General features: G+C 33.5%; 1 protein-coding gene across 2 annotated transcripts in view; it reads left to right on the top strand.

Annotated features, from left to right (window-relative positions):
• LOC119834715 (pollen-specific leucine-rich repeat extensin-like protein 2) overlaps positions 1-24,707 on the top strand; it is a 37,074-nt gene that overhangs the window by 10,779 nt on the left and 1,588 nt on the right. The window contains exons 2-4 of one of the 2 annotated variants that reach the window (XM_038359179.1): positions 20,385-20,498; positions 22,512-22,682; positions 23,859-24,654. In XM_038359179.1, the coding sequence (XP_038215107.1) occupies positions 20,385-20,498; positions 22,512-22,682; positions 23,859-24,654 (1,081 nt within the window). Of the gene's footprint in view, positions 1-20,384; positions 20,499-22,511; positions 22,683-23,858; positions 24,704-24,707 lie in introns of both variants that reach the window. The other variant, XM_038359180.1, reaches the window with a different exon arrangement.

The raw sequence follows: 24,707 nt of genomic DNA, 5'->3' as shown, positions 1-24,707 counted from the left end.
AACCGCGGGTCACAGCTAGTAGATAATAATAATCATTCTTTTTCTAACATTACAAAAGCAAAGTAAATAGTGAACAACCGTCACCTGTCAACGTTCACGATAAAGTATGTAAAAGGTATTAAATTAATTAGTTTCTTGCAACGCATTGCGTAACGCATCGGCCACGTAACAAATGTTTTAACAGATAACTTCAGGCACGAAGTGGACTGTGAAAGAAGTCATAATGTGTAATGGTTATGTGCGTTTTATAATTTTCTTCGGCGGATTGCAAATTATTTATGAGTTTTAGGTTTTGTTTTCTCTGTGGTAGGTTTAACTTTTGATTATTCATAACATTACATTTACATATTTCACCCGCGTAAGTCCGTATCCCGTAGGAATATCGGGATAAAAAGTTGCCTATATGTAATTCCAGTTGTCCAGCTGTCTACGTACCAAATTTCATTGCAATCGGTTCAGTAGTTTTTGCGTGAAAGAGCAACAAACGCACACACATCCTTACAAACTTTCGCATTTATAATATTAGTAGTAAGTAGTATTTGTTATATTGATATGATAGTCCAGTGACCTGTCATCTTTTGGAAAAAGAATCCTACAATATTATTCAATGTATCCCCACTGCAATTATTTAGTTTTGAACAAATCGTGAAACAAACTTTCCCGTATTATATTAATTGTATATTTATGTGTAGTGTTAATGTTTTCCACCGGATTTCCCTGTTTCACACATTTAACACGCTTTCTCTCATGTTTTTTATTTCATATGTTTTAGTATGATCGGACATATTTTATTAATATTATTAATACTAATAATGAATCATAAATTGCAATTTTTTCATAATAAAATGGCTTTATGGCTGAACTGCCATTTCTTCCAGACGTCTAGTGCGCAAAGAACCAACCATAGTCTTTATAGTGCAAAGGTTGAACGCTAGACAGTTCTATTTCTAATTAATAATTGATAACAAAAGATAGATAGGTACCGTAAATAAAAAAAGTTGAGAGTAATTAAAACTATATGCAAAAATTATATGAAATTTTTTATGTTTTATTTATTAGTTACATATGATGGGTTAAACAAATCATGAACAAAATATAAATACAAAGTGGTTGAAAAAATAATTAATATACAATTATCTTAATTATACATAGTATTTATATTTACATGAATTTCAATGAATTCAAGTTGCTACTGCGCGTGCGCTAGTCTGGCTCTCCATAGCTATAGATATACTATTATCATTAGCATGTCGGTGACGCGAAACGAGGATTTTACCCTCTACCAAAACGCTCAACGCGCCTAAAGTTTTCACTTCAAAAATAACCTTAAAACGCTCCGAGCTGTAAAACAGATTACAAAACTGTTGAAATGACGTACATACACCCAGAACCGTTAAAATGGTTAACATTTCTTGTATAGGCTTTAATCTAGTGCTAAAACTAAACCCGCCAGCAAAACGGGTTTCGCAAAAAAATCATTTACCTACATTTTACCGCGATAAATTTAGATTGTCGAGTCTGAATTTGTGGTCGTTGAATTTTGTAAATAATTCTTATTCGTTACTTCTGCGAATTATGTTACTGTTGTTATTCATTAGTTATTATGTATTTTGAATATACTTCGATCTGAAAGTGCATTCTCAGTGGAAGACAATGCTTGCAGTAGTATTCTGAACAAATTGAGTAATCCTACTAATATTATAAATGCGAAAGTTTGTAATGATGTGTGTGTGTATGTTTGTTGCTCTTTCACGCAAAAACAACTGAACTGATTGCAATGAAATTTGGTACGTAGACAGCTGAACAACTGGAATAACATATGGGTTACTTTTTATCCCGAGATTCCTATGGGAAACGGACTTACGCAGGTGTAACGGCGAGGCGCAGCTAGTTTAATATGATTAAACAAACCTCAGTATAACTGGGTTACTCGTAGTTTGCCCAGGCCTTATTCGTGTTTCTTAATATCACTTATTATCATTCAGAGATTAGCGCGTTCAAACAAATGAACATACTCTTCAGCTTTATATTAATAGTATGGGTTAGATCAAATGATTGTTTAACGCAAAGAAAGTTTAATCAATTTTATGGCATTACATATTCATATTAAGTATTTATTAGTTGTTTATTGAAAACCAATGTATAAACTAACATTACAATATTTACGCTAATTTGAACCACAAAATACATAAAATTATCCATCATACATATACTGTCTTACGGTATTTTACGGTTATTTTATGGTAGGTATACTTTTATGGGAAACTAAAACACATATATCGCAACAACTATTCTTTATTTATATCAAAGCAATAAATGAGCTGGTGGTTCGCCTAATGGTAGACGATTACCACCGCCCTAGAACATTCAGAGGTAGTGCCTAGGTCAATATATGTAGATAAAAATAAGACAACTGGAAAGAATTAATGGTCTGAGAAGGGTGATATAGTAACCTGTGATTCATTCTTTGACATTTATTAGCCACGTCTCATCATCATCATCATCATCAGCCCTTATATGTTCCCACTGGGACACAGCCCTCCTATGAGGGTTCAGGCCATAATCCACCACGCTGGCCAAATGCGGGTTGGCAGATGTCACATGTCGTCGAACTTTTTGATTCTCGGACATGCCGGTTTCCTCACGATGTTTTCCTTCACCGTTTTAAGCAGTGGTGATTTTGTCCACATGTGCAGATAAATTGAAAAATCAATTTATTTCCTGCACGCTCGCCCCGGTCTCGAACCCCGACTTATCGATTTTGAAGTCCGAGGTTCTCACCACTGAGCCACCACTGCTTTTTATGTGTTATCAAAAAACCTAGCGAATATTCGAAAAGCGCAACTTAGACAGTTTGGAAAAGCTTTGTAAAATCTCGAGTGCTTTCCCGCGCATTGTACTCGTAGTAAACTTGTTCTACATTGTGTCCTTCTCGTTGGAGCGTTACGTTCTAGTTACGTAAGCGAGCTATCTATGTTATGGGCTCAGGAAAGTGAAATTACTATTATAAAAGTTATATAGTGGCTTGATAGGAATGTACGGAGTGTAGCTTCGACCGAATTGAGCAGTACTTGTGAGTTTTCTTGATGAAGGTTAATATAAGTAGGTGTTGTGAACGAGGAAAATATTGCTTGTAAGTTTATGAACAACTAGCGGTCCACCCCTGCTTTGCTCGTGGTACATATGTAGTCTGTAGCACTCAGGGACCACGTGAAAATCAAACGTAGTTCCTGAGAATAAGGCGTTCAAAGCCTATGGCTTTATGAATTTGTTTAATTTTTGAATTTACTTAAAAGTATTCCAAATATTGTCAAAATATAAGTTCCGGTCATGAGTCACCCATAAATCTTCCGCATTATTATTAATCAACATTTTCTGTAATCAGCCTGTTACTTTACAAACCGCAGATCCAATCCAAAGACCAAATCACGTCTTATTCAATAAATATTGTATTTTATTACTTCAGGTTTTTTAAAAGCTTTATATTTTTGTAGGTAACATTTATTTCATACTAGCTGCACCCCGCGGTTTCACCTGCGTAAGTCCGTATACCGTAGGAATATCGGGTTAAAAAGTTGCCTTTATGTTATTCCAGTTGTCCAGCTGTCTACGTACCAAATTTCATTGCAATCGGTTCAGTAGTTTTTGCGTGAAAGAGCAACAAACACACACATATCCATACAAATTTTCGCATTTATAATATTAGTAGGATAAAATTAGTTATAATTTTTATCAAAAATATTATATATATAAAAAAATCAACAATTCAATGTACAAGTATTTTAATCAACCTCGAAACAGTAATATCGTATTTGTTTTTATTGTTTCGCGTGACTTTTTAAAAGTTTTTCACACGACTCTTCTTTCACCTTGAAAGCGGGTTATGAAATGAGTTCCCAAATAAATTTAATTGTCATTTTTGTACATTCACAAGGAACGATATTGCGACATTTTACACATTTTGTATAGAGAAAGTGTATAAAGAATAAGTGTGAAGTGAAATCTAATGAAGCCAGCCAGCTATTTTCTGTCGTAAATTTTACACTTTTGAAATATTATATTCTTTTATTATTAAAGCTATTCAAAATTAAGTCCATATATTTTATTTTCCAATACACATACCTTTTATAAAATCAATCAAAAGCAACATTAAATTTAAATGTTATGATAGTATTTACAATTCAGTATTTGAATCAAATTATAGTTAGCATCGACTCGAATGTTCTATTAATCTTTGTTGCTACCATTCTACTATACTTTTTCATGTTAAGATATGTCTTGGTCTAAATTCATAATAACTGCTAAAAGACTCATAACTCACTTTGTCACAAATTCTCACAAACATAACACACAAATTTTCTATTATATACATTTAAACATTTGAATCATGCATTTTATTTTATTTTACAAGTACAATCACTAATGCATCCTTTATTTTTTCAGGTAAGTAAAATCAATTTCTGTTCGTAGACGTGGGTTAAGAAAGTACAAAAGTATAAAGCTCCAGATAAGTATGAAAATTCCAACTAAACGCATAACTATTACTTCCTCAGTGTAATAGACAGACAAGGATGTGGTTTAATATAGCACTAGCTGACCTGGCGAACTTCGCAACGCCATTGGCCTTTATTCGAAACATTTATCCGTACTTTTTACCTTTTAAACCTTCCCAGGGCTATTATGAATGCATCAAAACCAAAATTATCAAAATTGGCACAGGCATTCTCGAGTTTTAGCAATTGATTTTTATATATAAGATTGTGTTAAAAAGTCAAGTTAGGTTAGGTAAGTCAAGTTGCAGTAACGTCACTAGATATAAGGATATAAGGTGTTAAAACATTCCTCTTTTCATCATTTCTTTCTTCTAACGTGCTCTTAATAATCCTTTCATAATCATCATCATCGTTCTATCTCGGAACAAACTTCAACCCAAACGATTCAGCGGTTTCAGCGCGAAGAAGAGACAGACAGTTTTTCGCATTAATAATAACCAATCACAATAACTCATTACGTATTTTATCTCATAAATGAATGAAACAATAACAGAAATTATAGTGGCTATATATAACAGAGTTATGTAGGTGTTGCGGCGAGCGAGACCTTGAAGGCCTTTCTAATACGACCAGACATTACACTAACCTTTAGTTCGCTCGGTTGGTTTAATGCTACTGGTATGACTTTTTACTGAGATATCATATAAGCGGCATTTTTATGCCATCATCGGTGATGGAGCTGGTTGGTCGTCTGATGGTAAGCGCTGTCATCGCCCATGAACACTTGCGGAGGCAGACCTTACGCCTCTACAAATGGATTGCAAATGTTTAATGGTAAAGGATAGAGAAAGGATTGATGAGGGGAATAAAGGAAAACATAGAGATCAGGAGCGGGATATGGGTCGTATATGGGAAATATAATTAAACTGTAGTAGAATTTAACTCTGTATATTAAATAAAACCAAAAAGAAATTACGAATAACGGTTTGCTCGCTTTAACGGAAAAGAGACGAATGTTAAAACGCTTTATGTGTTATATGTAAGAGTATATTCGTCTAGAAGAGTATATTATTTATTATATATAATAGTTTGGAAGAGTTTGATTATTTGAACACGCTCAAGAACTGCTGGATCGATTTCAATAATTCATCTTCAATTCACCGTTGGATATACATGACATATAAAGATATCGTATAAGAATGCTAATCATTAATGTTTATATTGGAAGTTATTGAATTGAATGTTATTTTTTTTTCATAATGAAGCGAAGTTTTTTTTTCAATCAAAAGGTTTAAGCACGAAAAGTTATGTTATGTTAGATATTCAAGCGAATCAAAAAATCCAGATTTTTTCTTTATTTTGTGACATTTTATCAGGTGGCCCACCTGCTCCTTTGCTTGCTCTGTCATAAAAAAAATATATTTATTAAGATAATCATTTTCAAAATGAATGTTATAATTTAAGAATTTATAAGCATAAATTATAATTTCAAATTCTACTTCACTACAATACGAGTCTTAATATATTAGGTTAAACCAATTTTTGCCTATCAGTATATGGAAGTAGTGTTTCACCTAACATTAATTTAATGTGAAGGTTGCAGCTGTGTGCCTTAATCTGACGTGACATACTAGCAGACCTTGATTTCATAATCATTTGAATTTTCACATAGGAAAAGCTATCTGGATCATCCTTACACTACTTATAACGAAATTTATCTATATAAAGGACTTAGGCTGGCCTTTTCTCAGATTTCAGTAGATTGTAGACATTTCCTTAAGTAGAGAATTTAGTTTCTTCTTAATTTAAAATACAGCACAAGAGCGATGACCTCTTCGTTATTTCGTAAACAGAATATGATGAGTTTTGACAAATCGCATGTTATCGGAAGATGGACACACAGACAACTGTTCAGACATCCGTATAGTTACAAATAGTGTACGACACGCGATGCATTCACGTAATGTGATTATATAATGCGATATAACAATGTGCATACGGCATTCGTCTTTTTGGCTTGGCGGTTAACAAATTGTTACAATTATCTTTGACGTAGAATATTCTGGAACTTACAAATTGATTTCATTATAAGAAACTAACAATCACTTTGTTTCAGTGTGGTACTTTAAATGTATTAGCGTGCTAGAACGGAATTCGATTAGTTGTGATTAATTTAAAAAGCTTTTGTTTTTACGAATTAGATTAATTTCGAGATATTATACTATGAGTTTCGGCTTAATAAATTAATAAGGGTCTATAACATAATTGGTGAAATCTTGTCTCAATAAATATACATCGAATGTATCACCTATAGTATTATGTTATCTGTGGTATCACGAAATAATTTAAATAAAACATTTTGTTTTATAGTTCCGTCGATAGCCAAAGACTATTATAGACTAGCTGCGCCCCGCGGTTTCACCCGCATAAGTCCGTATCCCGTAGGAGTATCGGAATAAAAAGTTGCCTATATTTTATCCAGTTATCCAGCTGTCTACGCACCAAAGTTCATTGCAATTGTTTCAGTAGTTTTTGCGTGATAGAGCAACAAACACACACATATCCTTACAAACTTTCGCATTTATAATATTAGGATAGAATGAATAAAAAACTAGAATGTTTAGTCGACATTTTTTTTATACCAAGAAACAGTAACGATTGCAAAGTTTAACGACACGGGATGTAAAACAGACCGGTTGAGAGGGTCAAGATTAGAGAAAGTGACGTATCTTGCTGTTGAGGAAAAATATTGTGAATACATTAGTAGGTTTTTATTGCAGGTGAATGAATGGAACAAGAATTTCATGACGTTTGTAACGCGGAAGATAAAAGGGTCAAAACCTCTACACAATTTCTTATCCGTTTTCGGTACATCGAGTTTATTGATTTTATATAGTGCAGTTTTTTCCACAAATCTGATTCCTTTTTAAAACGATTTGAGTTTGAGAACTTATAGAAGACAATTTGGAAGGCAATTAACATCGTAGGTTATACAAACAGTGCCACTTCGTTATCCTTTAAAGATATTGAATTGCCATTATTGACTACATCAAATGCTTTATCTTTCCTATTTTAATAGTTAGATATGAATTCTTTTATTAGATTAAAAGTGATGCCGGGAATAAATGTTATGGGTTAAATATTATTCTAATAGGAACACTGAAGCGTCAGCGATACCCTTCAGTTCAGAAATAAGTCGATGGCGCTGTAAAGTTAAAACTCCATATGTATTCTTCAACAATCTTTATACACCTGGCCTTCAAAAGATACCATTATTCACCGTGATTTAATCCATTACCGTGATCGATCAAAGCCGGGTGTTTCACAATGCTCTGTTAGCCACAGATATATCAATCAATGGCCGTTGGAAATCAATCTGAACGGAACTGACCTCAACCTTTGTAATAAAACGCATTTATAATTTAATCGGCGCCATCCGTTCGCGCCATTTGGGTGCTTTCACTTTGACAGTTGACCTTGACAGTCGCCACGTTTGTTTATTATCTGTGATTAAGGGATACTTGTAATTTTTTCTTATTATTCATATTAATTATTTTTTTTTTTCAATCTTATCAATCGATTTCAGATAAAGAAGGGGTTTATTTTATTATTGTGTTTCCCAGATAGTAAGCAGACTTTTTTTCGTTTAAATAATGGCTTCTGTATAAAATAAGACAATAATTAGTTAGTGGACTTCAAGACAAATTTAGACATCAAAGAGAATTAATATATTTGAGTTAACAAAGGCTTATCCCTTAATATAATTATAATTACCCTTCCATATTCACGTACGCTGTTTTGTTCGTAAATATTTGTTAATTTCATTCTCAAACATCTAACCAGATACACGGACGATCACACGAGCGTTATTATTAATTCACGTTTATTGCTATGAAATAAAAAACAAACAAGGCATGATACAAAAATTTTATTATTTGCTTACGCCACGATGTCGCAAGAGCCACTGTGAGACTGGCCTGCGCACCGTCTTCACAGCACCTTGAACTTATATTTCTAGAAATTGCAAGAAAAACTTAACCAATACGTGTATGTGAATGTAAATGCTTGTATATTGTTTTATACGCTGCTATTTCGTAATCTCTGAAGCTCCTTAGAATGGTGTGGTTTTAAGATTTGTAATTCAAACATTTGATTAGGAAAAGCCATTTTTATGTGCAGCACGAAAAAAAGCGGATATTTCATTAACTGTGCAATTATTGTTATTTTCAACCGACTTTAAAAAAGGAGGAGGTTATCAATTCGATTATATTTCTTGTGTCTTGTGTCAATTATTATTTGAATACTTATTACGTACAGTTAATATTTCGTTTACTCTAATTGTTTTCCAACCTGTTCTAGTATGGTGCTTGACCGAATTTTTATTCTATGTCAATTAAACGTCACGTGCATCGTTATCGATTTGCCAATCGATATGGAATCGATTCACGAGCAACTGCGTAATCGATTGTAATGTTTTTTGATTCAAGCCCGTCCTCAAGATTCGAGTGATGAAATTGTTAATTAATATGGTACTTGATCTGTATTTGTAACGATATAGAATCGAGTTGAGATCAAACATGTCAATGATAGAACCGAATATTTCGTAATACATTTTGCTGTATTGCGACTAGTGTAAGGTTAGATACTTTTCTCGATTAATTCCGTTTTGCAACGTGACATTTGTGAATAACGATTCTGGTACACTTTTACATTTAAGAAAAAAAAATGTCAATATGTAATATACGTAATAAAATTATAGTATTTTATAGGTGTTATTTTTTTCTTAGTTACATATGAAACCTACTTAGACTTTTATTTTATTAATAATCAACGTTTTTTAATGATAGATTTTTGTAAATATTTTCAATTTATTACTAGATATTCTGTTATTCAATAAGTTATATTAATATAAGTTGGTTTAATATTTATTCGAGTGTTTACATTTTACATATGTATGTATACGGAAGGTTAACAGATTCTTCACATTGCGTATCTTAATACTTTATTACAACCGGCATTTACCGATAGAATGAATCAGATACAGATCATGCTCTCCTGCATGGATCATTAAACCCTCCGCGGGTTCATTAATCGCCGGCGGATAAACAAAACGTATCGAGGCTCGAGATGGTCAGTGAAAACATAACTTTCTAGCTAGCGTGCGTAATGCCGGACGCGATGGCGAAAGTCATTAGTCACTGCTTTTATCTAGTTTTTTCCTATAGGATTTGTATGCGAAAAAAGTATTTACGAATTGGCAATTGAGCGTGATACGTGATTTGGTGTTATTTAATGATTTAGAATTGTTATTGGTTTAGATTTGTTTGGGGAAAATCGGAAGTTTTCGTTATGGGCATGGTGTGTGTATCGCAATCGCAATCGCAACGCATCCTTGCGTTAATTCTAGAACAGAGGGAATTAAATACGTTTTTCTTGTGTAATTAATATTTATAGCATATTTTTCGTTTATTTGAAGGCGCTACTCTCAGGAACTGCTGGACCGATTTTAAAAATTCTTTCATGGATGTGTATATGATACCTAATATCTATATATTTTTATGTTAGTAATATAATAGTAAAGTCTACCTAAAGTTTTATTAGAAGAGAATTAATATATCTAATTCTATACATTCTGTTCACGTGGGTAACGTCTGGGTAGACTTCTCACACTCAACTAAATAGTTATCAGAAGAGCCTTTTGAACAATTCGCTACCATTTTTAGTAGGTTTGTTGTAGACAAATGTGGGAAGCTAATAGTATTCATATATCATCTAATCGTCACCAGATAACGCTTCATCTCCTTCAATGAAAACATATGATGTTTACTTTAATAAACTAAGAAAATTCTTATTGGCCACTTCATTGTCTGTCTCTATTACAAAACGCCAAAATAATAAAATGACCTGCAATCAAGACATCACGAAAAAGCCATTCAGGCATCGATAGCCTTTGTTTGTGCCTAATTTATTGATTTCGTTTTCACATTTAATATCGGGACAGCTTAATTGTGCCTGTCTCGGTAATCACTACATAGTCTGTCCCGATGTATGTATGTATGTATGTATGCTTATATCTTTAAAATTACCCAACGAATTTTGCTGAACTTTTTTGAAGATAGAGTGATTTAAGGTTTATATGTATAATATATATAACATCTATTAAACTACTCCGAATTGAACGCATGTGGGCTAAGGAATATTTTTAATTTGATTATTTTGTTAAGAATGTCTTTTACGTATGTTTTCGTATAAAGTCTGTGCACTTAGGTTTTAATCTCTTCTATCGTTACTTAGATATATACATATTTACTTGTAATCACATTCATAGTTTGATATAAAATAAAAATACTGTCACCACGATTGCAATACGATTGAAACACAAATTGTAACTAGAGCACAGTTTTAACTGCATACGATTAACTAAAAAGCTATCACAAATAACTTAATGAGCTAGCAGCCAGCCCTGTTTCTTCACAATTACGAAAGTGACCCACAAATAGGCATTTGATTAGAGCGATTTATTTGTCATTTGGCGTGTTCTGACGCACTTTCAGCTTTCATCATCACGTTGAGAATATACTTCGCTTGTAATGTAGGTAATTTGCCAGAAAAGTTTAATAGAATTACTGCTGCGACAGGCTTAATGGTTGATGATCACACTGTGTTGCCATATATTGTAATTTCTGTGCTGGCGACACCGGACTGCTGACATAAAATAGGCGCGATATTTATAACTTATGCTTGAAAAATTTTAAAGTGGTATGAATAATATTTTTATAAAAAGTTTTTACTATGCGTATTAAAGGTTTAATTCCTGGTAATATTAAACATCAGATAATAGCTCCGTCTGTCTCTACTTCCCGCCTAAACCACGGAATTGATTTAGATGAAATTCGGTACTAACACAGCTGACATAGACAATTTATTTTTAGCTCTAAAATAATTTAAAAATCGATAAAACAGTTTTTACTTAAAAAAAAAACAATATGTATAAGTAATTGTTTGAACAACGCATATTAAAAGCGTTTAGAGGTTAAACAGAGTATTAAAGTAATAAAAATCGAAATCACCTATTAACCTCAAATTAAATGCTTCCTCTCGTACGTAAAAAATAATTACTCAAAATGGGCAAATGTTTATCACTCAAAATCTGCATAAAACTTGCCTCTTAACAACAATGTTGCCCAAAGTGTAACCTTGACGTTTTAACTAGATTGCAGTTATTTAAGAAGACATTTCAAGTAATTTTACTATTTTAGCATCTCTTACACCTTGAATTTACGGTTCGTTATCTTCTGGTTATGTCTTCATTTCACGTTTACGCTTAACGCCATCGTAATGACGCAACGCAGTTTTCATATCAAAGTTTTGGATTTCGAGTTGTATGTACATGTAAATATCGTTTCTTAAAACAAATATTTTAATTCTAGTTATATTTCTAACTCAAAACTCAAACATTCCAATGGAATACTTTACCACATATTACTAAATCTGTATATATTGTACAGTAGATATTGTTTATTGGTTTTTGTTAACTGTATGTGCATTGTACAATAAAGTGTTAATAAATAAAAAATAAAAATATATAATCATAACATAATATAAAAAATGTCGTAAAAGCAGAAAAAAATGTTCCATTTTTATGTCATAGCTTGCAACTGAGCTGGTGGTTCACCTGATGGTAAGCGATCACCACCGCCGGCTTACTGTGCGGTCGTGATACTTCCCCAATGCAAGCTGGCCCAATTCGAGCTAATACATGCTTAGTCCCATTTTTTACGATTCGATTATAGGCTTGCTATCACATACCCATATCGTAATATGTAATGGACACCCGAATAAGATACCAAAGGTATTTGTAACCCACATTATCATTGGGAAATACCGCAGCCAAGTGGAACCGTTATTTAATATTATCGAAATTGGATTCTTGTGCTTCAAGGTGCGTTACTTTTACTGTAGGTACATCTCTTGTAGTATGAAAGGGTTTGGCAAAAATTGCACTTGTTTTTTATACAATAGGTTCATTAGTTTTAGCGTGAAAGAGTAACAAACACACACACAGCCTTACAAGCTTTAGCATTTATAATATTAGAGGAAATAATATATAGAAGTTCAATTCGTTGTTTTGTTGATAATGATGAATGAAGAGGCATTAAATTATTTGTGGTCACGGTGTAAATATTTTCTGTATCTAATTTAGTTTTAATTTGCATCTTAATAGACAATTTTAACTTGAACTTGTTTTCTACTTCCTATTCCATTTATTTTCTAGTTCCCTTCCGTAGAAGCCCACTTTAATAGTCTTTAGTTCTAGTTATATCTATTTTTTCCAATATAACTGCAAAGACAGGAATCTGCTTATCACCTGCTCCTTATTTGAAATTCCTAACAAAAACCGTATAATTTCAAAATATGACAGTTGGCACACCGCCGCGCCCTAACAGTCACTGAATTCGTGTTCTATTCGCCATTTCATTGAGATGTGATAAGCTCCGGTTACTTAACAGCCCGTCACGTTTGGTCCAGTTTCTTCACGCAGTGTCACCTGCGGCTACGTTTTAATATCATAGTATTGTGAGCACCCCGCCCCGTTATACTCTAGTTTAGATGGGGAATATCGAAATGCTGTAGGTGCTATGCCTAGTCGTTGTTGTACTTGCGAGAATCCAGCGGTTCGCTCCGACTTCACCCACACTTAATATTCTACTATAAAATATTATGAATGCGAAAGTTTGTGAGGATGGGTATATGTGTATGTGTATGTTTATAACTCTTTCAAGCAAAAACTACTGAACCGATTGCAATGAGATTTGGTAAGTAGATAGCTGGACAACTGGAATAACACATAGGCAACATTTTATCCCGATATTCCAGCTAACTATATTGCAGCTAGTATACATATATAGCCTATTGCACTCAAGAATCATTTATATATGCAACGGTGAAAGAATGTTTCAAATTGGTCCAGTAGTTCCAGAGAAAAGTGAGTTCAAACAACGAACGATTTGTTTAGCTTCATATTATTAGTACAGATAAATAACACTTATATCAAACCAGTTTTCCGCCCGCGACCTCACCCGCTTGTTCAAAAAAACATCCCGCCAAAAATAAATGATATATCACGGTAAATACTAGCTTACGTCACTTTTAAGCATCCTTGCTATCTCCAGACACAAAAATCATAAGGTATATATATATACATGCATTATTTTTCTTAACTGATAGATTATATAAAAAGAACACAACCAGAAGTTGTGATATCAGCCCACAGTCCTACAATTTGTCTAAATAAAATATGGTATAAAAAGTTAAAGGATTTTAACTTCTTACATAATATACGATCGATATTTCAAGTATGTAAATAGAACGATAATTACAAAATGGTATTTTCAAAACTAGAATTTAGCGTTAATAATCTGAATCAAACAAGAAAAACACTTGAATAACAGGTATGTTTCTAAATGCGAATATATATTTTTAATTGAAAGGTTAATAACGCCTAACAATAATAAAGAATGATGACTCAATGACGGAATGCATTTGAAATGAGCCGAAACCAGGAAAAATACACCAATTCGATTGATACAGTTATCTGTCTTGGGTCAATTTACATAATTATAAGATCATAAAATTGTTCTGCCATTTGACATTAAGTAGGCCAAGATCAAATGGCGTTAAACTTGTTTTTACATAAGTTCACTTGTTACGTGTGGAACATGTAGGTATATTTTGTCATTTATTGCGTGCCTATTTTATGGACTACTAGCGGTCCGCCCTGGCTCTATGTTATTCCAGTTGTCCAGCTGTCTACGTACCAAATTCCATTGCAATCGGTTCAGTAATTTTTGCGTGAAAGAGCAACAAACACACACACATCCTTACAAACTTTCGCATTTATAATATTAGTAGGATTTTACAATTTAGTTGCCTCACACGTTTTAATAAATTAAAGTAATAAAACGATTCCTTACCCCATTAATTCCCACATCTTCAAAGTACGTTCAATAGATTTACGCTATTATTTGTATTCAAATACGTTTCCATTAACCGCCCAGCACCTGTTACTCCGCCATATTTCTAAATGAAGCTATTAATTTACAAAGGACTCTAGTTTGCAACATACACACAATGTCCCTCGTTAGCCACAACCTGCCACAGTTCGACATCAATCAATCAACCGATGACAAGGTGATTTGTTTGATAAATTAAAGTGACGCTGCGTTTCGTTTGGTTTTGCCACAGATAACATAATGTACTAGATGTGAAATTTTGAAAGAATAGAAAAAAATTGATCACAAGGCGGGATTCAAACCCGCCTTTTTTTGCCAAACCGTAGCAACGCCATTTTTTCCTATTCTTTCAAAATTTATCATTTATGAAGCATTTCAATGCTATAAAACTAAAAATTAAAAATAATATACTAGGTTATGCTAAGTGTGGCCACAGATAATATACAATTTGCTATGGGTGTAGCGTATAAAAGCCACAAAGCTTAATCTTTGAAGAAGACAATGTCTTTTTCTTCCCTTGAAAAGGCGGGAATTTTTATTGTCATGTCAAAACATGTCAAAATTTTAAGCTACTTGTTTTTTCATTTATCAAAAATAGATCAAGAATCGCTCGTATTTCTTTTATTCTTGTTTTGTTTTTAAAATCTATATAAATAAATTGTGTCTTGTAACAATAGCAAAATACAGAAACGGATTTTTTCTTTCATATTAAATTTCTTTCATATAAAATTAGCCTTAATTGCAGTTTAAACTTATAAACGTTGACGTATTTAACAATTAATTTACTACATATATATTATTAATGTAATTCATTCATAATATTCTTTTTTTTTCTTCCATAATGGCAATTAGTTTCAACTATTTGCCAATGATAATATTCTTATAACAGTTTTCAAATGAATTGTTGTTGAAATTTGTAACGTTCTGAAATATTGTCGCGAGTGACCCACGTATAATAATATCGAAATCGATTCAATATCATTGTCATTCTCAATTCAAATTTAATTCGTTCAGAAAATTCTTGTTAATTAAATCTGTTAAATCTGTTATTTGGCATTTCTGGCATGGATGATTCGTGGAAAGACGATTTCGGCAGTTGCCCACTATTCAGGAAAATAGAACAAATAAATACAGTAAATTAGACTACAACACTATTAATAGAATTAAATGGATTGTCTGACTCTTTTACAGAGTAAGCGTAAGGAAATGTTTGATCCTAATCAGGATAATAAGATGGAATCATGAATCAAATCCATCATGTTTACAAACTTTTAAATAAATCTGCATGTTTATAATGGTTCAAAATGGAGTCTAAAGAAATCTATTATATACAAAAAGATAAAATTAAAACGAGTTAAAAACCTTTCGAAGTAATTCTTTATATTACCCGACTGGGACATAAAAGTAGCAGAACGTTTAAACATAAAATAATGTCTCATTACCCCTACTACAGCCTCATAAAAGTAGGTACACATATAATGACCTGCATACGTGAGTTATGAATGGCAAAGTGTTGCACTTGATAACTATACATGGCTATGTTACGTGGCTTTGTCTATCTCCATCTGCAAGCAAGCCACGTCGTGCACTTTCGCTGTATTGGGCAATGATTACAACAATGTCACAAAGGTATTATGAGTATCATACTTGGTGCAACTAGATTTCTAGTCTAGACTTTTAGAATCTAGTCTAGACTTCTAATTAGCCTGTCTATATCCCTACTATCCTTACTATTATTATAAATGCGAAATTAGCTCTATCTGTCCGTCTCTTCTTTACGCCTCAAACACTATATCGATTTAATAGAAATTTGATATAGGCGCGACCAGAGATAGTTCCAAATAAATTCACAATTAAATAAAATCTAGTTAGTATATATTCAATTATAGTTAACAACGTTTCATCTTATGCAATATCACATCTAATCTATATCAATAAAAATAGTATTCAAATGTATTGCTTTTTGCCGTGTTTATTAATCCACAAGGAAGATTTTTATGCAGAGAAAACGTACCACAGGTGCATCCGGGGCGGGCCACTAGTATCTTTATAAAAGGGAGCATGGATTTTTCCCCAACAGTAGACTGAACTAGAGCTCATAATTTTCGAACTATAATATGACTCTCTATGAATATTATACATTGTAATCCTCTTAATCTCTTTATCATTTAAATTTTTTATTAGCTTCACGAGTAAAAATAAGAAATAGTAATATTATGTCATTACGAATTTTCACAGACCTGACGAGACAATGCGACTTTCACGGTAATTGTGGAGGCGCGAATTGACTTGGATTGTGTAAAAATTGTGCGTCTGAGTGGATTTTTAGAGACTTTCCCTTTATATTAGAGACGCTAATGTGGCCATATGTGGAGTATTATGGACGAAACGATAGCTAAAATAACTTATATAATTCTGCATGTAGTGTTTAATATAATATATATTGGTAGTGAATTTAAATATCACTCTATTAACGCCTGATTCTAGCTAAATTGCATTTTGAGGCCATTTTTTAATAATGCAACTCTTCTAAAATATAACGTTTTTACCAGTTTGAAAACGTCCTAACCTATTAAGAACTATAGACCTATGTTATCTGTGCCTAGACTATATTGTTATGGGAAGTATCCAGAGACATCAGTTTTCAAATAATAAAAGAATCATCTAAATCTGTTTACTTAAACGTAAGTTCTGAAATAACAGACCCAGCTAATTATCTATAGTTGGTTGAATAATAATAAATAATAATTCGATTAAAACAAGATCTGAAACATATTAATTTTTAATTGATTTGACAGTAATTTTTAAGTCTTCAGATAATTTATTTTCATATAATGTTTTATGAATGTATGCTTATGTTTATAAATTACGCAACAGATTTTGGTAGCGTTTTTTTGTATAAAAAATTAATAGGGCAGAGCAGCGTTTGCCGGGTTAGCTAGTAAAATGTATTATAAAATATAATATAGTCCTGTTCTAGTAAAAGTCATATTTCAAATTTCAGTAATATGTTTCTGATCCGCTAACATAATTTGCGTAAAATAATAATTCATCATCATCATTTATTTATCCATATCTAATTTATAAACTGATGATGTAAATTTTTATATCAACAAACAAAATATACTTTTTGGAAGCGACACATCCTTCTAGTAGAAGATCAACGTCTATTCGTACGTATTTTCGTCGTATTTTCTGAAAAATGTTGGTTTCGTTGCTTGTGACTAGCTATGCACCCGTGGCTTCACCTGCGTAGACCGTGAAAAATACACAGTCCCGAGATTTTCCTCGCATACATCCCGTTCTCCTGAAAGTGTCGAGATAAAAACTCCTTTACTCCTCCTCCTACTCTTTCCTCCACTCGAAGCCTTAGTTCATGTAGGGGTCACTGAAAAACAGCGCTGTCAATGTTCTTAACATTGCAGCATAGGCTGAGTTGTCTCCTTTGATATCTGATGCTGGTCTTCTTCGTTTGTGTAATTTTATATATATGTTGTGTAATTCTATCTATTTCTTGCTTTTTATCTGTATAATCTCTATGATTGTGTTGTGCTGTCCCTGATAAATAAATGTTTTCTTTAATTTATGCAAATAATTAGTATTGATAGAAAATTTGTAATAGTCAATCTCTGTAACAAATTTCATCCAAATCGGTTCAGTGGTTCAGGCTTGTAGAAGAGACAGTAACTTTCGCATTATTAAGTAAGGATTATAACTATCATAAAAGCTTTCACGTGTATCTGTGGAATTCAATTACTCTAGAATGCAAGTAATCAATATACAGTTAGACTGGTATTATAACAAATACCGATTACGTTAGAACTAGTTTTTTTCACCGGGATTTCCCTGTTTTTAACCAGTCCAATCTAGTGTTATATAACGCGGTTTTGTAATTCAACATTTAGGTAAATTAGGCTTGATTCCCATACGCATAAAATAACGAATTGTATGTCTGAATGTGTTAATTGTGGAATTAGCGAGTTTGGATGTGTGAATTAATGTAATTAAAATTTTTGTGTGAATTTAATGTATGCTAGTGTTGGGAATAATGGTAATTATATAATTATTGCATATAAAATCCCATTCGTGTGATAAATGAGAAAGTTTTATGATTTTTTTTGGATGTTGGACAATCCCATAAATTACTTAACTGATTTGGCTGAAATATCGTGTGTAGATAGATGAAATACATTGCACTACTTCCTTGCGTAACAAATTAAACTGTAGTTTTAATTGTTAAGTCTATCTACATTCCACTTTATTATAAGGATATTAAATTAATGTTTATGCTATATTTTGTCGCTTAAATTTATATTTAAATGTATTCAATATTAATAATCTGAAATAGCCAACCTGATCGGCTGTTAAATGCTTACCAAGAGCTGAATTCATTGTTGTACTAGCTACGCCCCTCGGTTTCACCCGCGTAAGTCCATATCCCGTAGGAGTATCGGGATAAAAAGTTGCCTATATGTTATTCCAGTTATCCAGCTGTCTACGTAACAAATTTCATTGCAATCTGTTCAGTAGTTTTTGCGTGAAAGAGCAAAAACACACACACATCCTTACAAACTTTTGCATTTGCATGCATAAGGATGTTAAGGAAGTTAAATACGTAAGGAAACTATAACAAGATAAACTCATGCATTGCATAGTCACCGAACCTTGCTAGGTAGAGGCTAAGTTTATAAAAGTGTGTTCAAAATTAACATTGTTCATTCGTTGATACATGTTCCGCGGGTCTTTCCAAATTTCCCAATACGTACATCTTATCAGATTAACAATACAAGTTAGATAATGAGAATTATTCGTATAAATTACCTACTAAGAATGTGCGAAATACACTACAAGTGTGTTCACATAATAAAACTTGGAGTTTATTATATAGGTCTGGGAATTTATTAAATGCCACTTCACAATCATACGCAATTATTATATTAATAAGTAAACAGTCAGCGAGTTAAATGTGTGAACGACATAACTCAGAATTCTGCTTTCAACATTTTAATGCTAACGGTTTTGAATTCACTTCTTCAAGAATATTCAGTTGAAATATAGATTAATAAATATGTTTAAAAAATCTTGAAAAGCGCTTAAATAGACAATAAACAAAATTGTCGCACTTGCAATGTTGTGATTACAAATTTTGATTTAAGTATTACACTGTTTATCGTTGATATCTGTTAATATATTTTTAACGTGTGCAAACTCTTTTTTTGTATCTTATCGAGATAATAATTATGTAGTAAGGGTTTTTCTTGTATTGGGGCTGTCATAACCAAAAAGGTTAAAAATCCATAACATAAACAAAAAAAAAATAGATAAAAAAACATATGCACAGATAAGTGAAGGTTATATAAAGTTCAAACGGTTTCATGCCCAATCATTGTTATTACAGCAATTAATCTCAGGGATACAATTATTGTTTCTACAACGAAATTCAAATTTTAATCTACGCACATATAAGTAAGACAATTGATTATTTAAACAGCTACAATAAAAAGCTTTTGTCCAACTACTCACTAATTTATTGTTATCAGAGTATTTATGTGAACAATATAACGATTATATTATTTATAGCGTTTTTTTGTTTTTAAATAACAATTAAACTTATTAAATGAATAGTAAAATACCGATAGGTATATAAATTAGTATTTAGAAAATATAATAGTTAATTTATTTGTATACTTATCTTCTAATTTTATACTTTTATCAAAATTATTATACATAAAAATTTATAAACAAATAATTTTTGTGGTTTTTTTTACATGCAATTTCCAAACGATAAAATGTTCACGCAATAAACATTAAGTACCTTTACCATCGAAACAATCTTCTATATCTGAAGACCTGATCTGACATCCATCTCTTTCTACAGGTACTGTGTCTGGTGCTCGCGACAGGGATGGCCGCAAGGTCACGGCCCCGTCTGCAGCAGCCGATCGACGCATACGACTACGAACAAGAAGCGCAAGACCGAAGTGATCAAAGGGTCAGTATAATTATTTATTTACTAGCTGCACCCGGCAAACGCTGTTCTGCCTTACTCTTATCATTTAGGGGTATGAAAAATAGATGTTGGCCGATTCTCATAGATACCGGATAAGCACAAAAAATTTCATCAAAAAAGGTCAAGCCGTTTCGGAGGAGTATGGCAACGAAAACTGTGACACGAGAATTTTATATATTGCACACTTGCAAATTATTAAATAGAGATAAACTTTACAAAAGTCACTTAAAACTAGTATACAAATGGCGGCCTAATAGCTAAAAGTCATCTCTACCAGGCAACCGTTTGATAAAGGACAAAATATTTTACAGCGAAAGGCACATAGGTAGGCAGTCTATTGGAAAATTAATAAATCGTTCCCGTAATGAGATAGCTTATCTAACGGACAGATTTTATTGCACTTTGAGTGAATTCACGCGAGTAGCATTGCATGTCATATGTTATAAGAATAAGTAAGCCTAAATCGTACTTTACTCTCTATTTATTGTAATGTTATTATAAATGTAAATACCTTTATCAAATTGGAAATAACTGTAATGAGTGTGTATTATATGTGTTTTAAATAAAGATATAATAAACAAATAAATAAAAAAATAGTATACATGGAGACATGTACCAGAGAAACTAGTGAAATACCACAACATAGTATGCAACAAGATCTTTAAAATTGTGCAACAGATTTTTATGGTTTTTTAATAGATGGAGTTATTCAAGAGAAAGGGGTTTGAGTCCACTTGAAGTATAATAATTATTTTCTACACAAAAGGTCGTTGATGTCCCTGGGGTACTACACCAAACAAAAAATGGGACGAAGTAACCACTTTCTTATAAATAGAATCATATAATTCAGTTGAAAACCCACGGAGTTAGAATTCGAACCCAAAAATAAAATACATCGGAATTGAAAAAACCTATATACTCGTTACTTCGTCTGCGATTTAAACATAACTAACTGTTGCACTCAGCTTCACCTGCATGGTTATAATATATTTTCATGGAACAATCCCTTATTTTTTTTTCCTTTGGCTTTCGTTGATTACGTATTTTTTTTTTATGTTATGTTACCATCGGCAATGGAGCTGGTGGGACGCCTGATCTTAAGCGCTACCACCGCCCATGAACATTTGGAGAGGCATAAGGTCCATTGCAGACCTTACGCCTCTACAAATGGATTGCCGACTTTTTTTTTTGGGAAGGGATTAAGAAAGGATTGGCGAAAGGAATAAAGGAAAGACTGGGAAGGGTAAGGAAAAGGATATGGGCCTCCGGCCATATGGGACGTATTTTAATGTATTGATATAGGCTAGAATTTCAGCCCAATCGGCCCAGTAGTTTTGGCTGTGCATTGAAAAATCAGTTACTTAAAGAAGATTATGCAACAGAATATAGTTTTTATTTAATTCTTTGATATAATTTGTGTATAATTAGATATAATTTTATTCTGCGCTCCAATAATCAAGACTAGATAGCGTTGATGTAATGTAACACCAAGCAGAATATATTTATGTAATATCAAACGTACATTTGAAGTAAAACTATACATAATACAGCTACTCTGTCGTAAACTAAATATATACTTTGAATATACATATCTTTAATGTCTTTAGGGATTAAAACATTTACTATACAACAACTTAGGTATCTGAAAGACGTTAACACTGTTAAATTAAAATGCATTAATAAATGGGCATGTTTAAAGATTACACATTTTTATTTATCAAAATATCTACCAAACAAAAGTTGAGCATATCATTTCATATCTTGTCGCTAATGTGCTGATCCCACATTATAAAAATGTCATGTTTTATTTTATACTAAGGAAGATTTGATTATTATAGCGATTATGTTCTTCAAGCTTATTATTTTTGTATTAGCTCACTTTGCAGCGATTGTAAAAGCTCCGAACAATTATATTGTCCACCCCTTACATTAATAAACACTCTATACTAAAACGCCTCAAACCCACCAGATCTAAAGCCGCTTCTACAATTCCAGGTGGTTCTCGTATCACCAGACGCGTACGACTCACTATACCAGGCCCAAGACCGCATCGACGAGGAGTACGAGCCCCGAGCGGTGCACCGGCCGCAGCCCCGCCTCAAACAGAACCCGGTGCAGGATGGACCCAAGCAACCGCCTGTGCAAACTATCAGGAACTATAATAAGGTAGGATAGTGCCCTTTGAGGTTTGGACTTGATGCTAATCTGTTTCTGTTGGGATCGAACTGGGAAATACGATACAAAAGAAGTGGAAATTTGGGAATATTTATGTATTACATTTATTGTACATACATGAACTAAAATTTAAGAAAATGTACAATATGATACCAGAAAGCTAATAGCACTATTGGCTGCCTTATTAGGTCTGTCCGGCAGCCACGGGGAGTAAACCTTAAAATAGCGAAATGTGAAATATTTTGTATGGTGGGGTATAATTAGATGTTCTTTTGGATTTTTGCGAAGTACTAAGATTTAGATTAAAATATCTTATAATATACTTGATCAAGATAAGTTTATGTTTGCAACATTTATAAATCTTTATAAGTTATGTAATAAATATCAATAAATAAATAAAAATAAAATTCATAATAATTGTAACAAAATTTTCCACCTTCAGTAGCCTATGTAGCTAAACCAGGCTAATCCAGGCTAATGTAATCTATCTCTGTACTAAATTTCACAGAGATACGATAAGCTATTTTCGCGTGAGAGTGTATCAAACATCCTTATATTCATACTTACAAACTTTCGCATGTTAGTATGGTTACTGGGCCTTTGAGTAGTACATGGTAGTTGGAGGGTAAAAATAATTATATCAAATAACATGACTATGATTCTAATGGACTCACCCGGAACGGATATTTCAATTTGTAATGGATTCGTAGTATCCTATTTAAAACGTATATTACTTTTATTATTGTTAGCAATAAATAAATAAATATGCTGCTTTGTGAATTATTTTATACCTGCAATAAATACAAATTGAATTTGTAATTAAGTAGATATAAAAACTTAAACTAGAGTACAATTAAATAGATAATTGGTAAAGATTCGGATTCAATCGTTACTTTTTATAACACAAATTGTGTTACGTCAGGAAATGTTATATTAACATGTGTCGTATATTCATCATCATCATAATCAGCCCATAAATGTTTCCATTGACACAGGTCTCTTATAAGGGTTCAGCCCATAATCCACCACGCACCATGTGCGGGTTGGCAGATATTGTCGTCGAACTTTTAACATGACATGCCGGTTTCCTCACGATGTGTTCCTTTACCGTTTCAAGCAGTGGTGATGTTATCAACAGTGTAGTACATTATATGTTTGCTTTTCCAGGTAAACGACGACGGTAGCTTCACGTTCGGCTACGAAGCGGCCGACGGGTCCTTCAAGGAAGAAACCCGGGGCACTGACTGTGTGGTCCGCGGCAAGTACGGGTACATTGACCCCGATGGCAATAAGAGGGAGTTCACCTACGTGTCCGGAAACCCTTGCGACCCCAACAAACCGAACGAAGACGATGAACCAGAACAGCACGGGCCGGAGTCCGCGGAACGTGATGATGGAGAACCAAACTACCCCACCAGACCGGCCCTCCGACCAACCACCTCCCGACCGGCCACCACGTACTTCCAGAACGACTTCAGGGATGCGGACGAGGAACCTGAAGAGGAACCCCTTCAGCATATCAGACAGCGTGTTGTTCAGAGACCGCAACCCGCCAGACCTGTTCTGCGACCCTCTTACCCAGCGCAACAGATCGCGATCACCCCCCGGCCCGTCCCCATCCCAACCACTGCACGAGCCCTCCCACCAGCCACCACGTTCAGACCCCAGCTGGTGCAAGTGACCCCCAAGCCCCAGATCCAATACAGCCCGGAACCCAACTACTCCCCCTCTCCCGCTCCCGCCCCAGCTAGACCGAGCCAGATTGACTTTGCCGCTGAGTTCGCGAAATTCCACCGGGAGAACCAAATTCAATCGACTACTCCAGCCGCTTTGGCTCCAACCCGGTCTACAGCTGCCAGCCCGGCTCCAAGTGGAAATCCCTTATACTCAACTGAGCTAGTCTACGATCCATCAAGTGGTCAATACAACACGCAGCTCTTCCAGAGCTTACCCCAAACTAAAGGGGAGTTGAACTTGAACCAGCGACTTCAGCCGTACGTGGCACAGCAGCAATCC

The sequence above is a fragment of the Zerene cesonia genome, chromosome 19 (genome assembly GCF_012273895.1).
Source record: "Zerene cesonia ecotype Mississippi chromosome 19, Zerene_cesonia_1.1, whole genome shotgun sequence".
Taxonomy (NCBI): Eukaryota; Metazoa; Arthropoda; class Insecta; order Lepidoptera; family Pieridae; genus Zerene; species Zerene cesonia.
The sequence above is the reverse complement of the archived record's forward strand: the minus strand, read 5'-3'. Positions and strand labels throughout refer to the sequence as shown.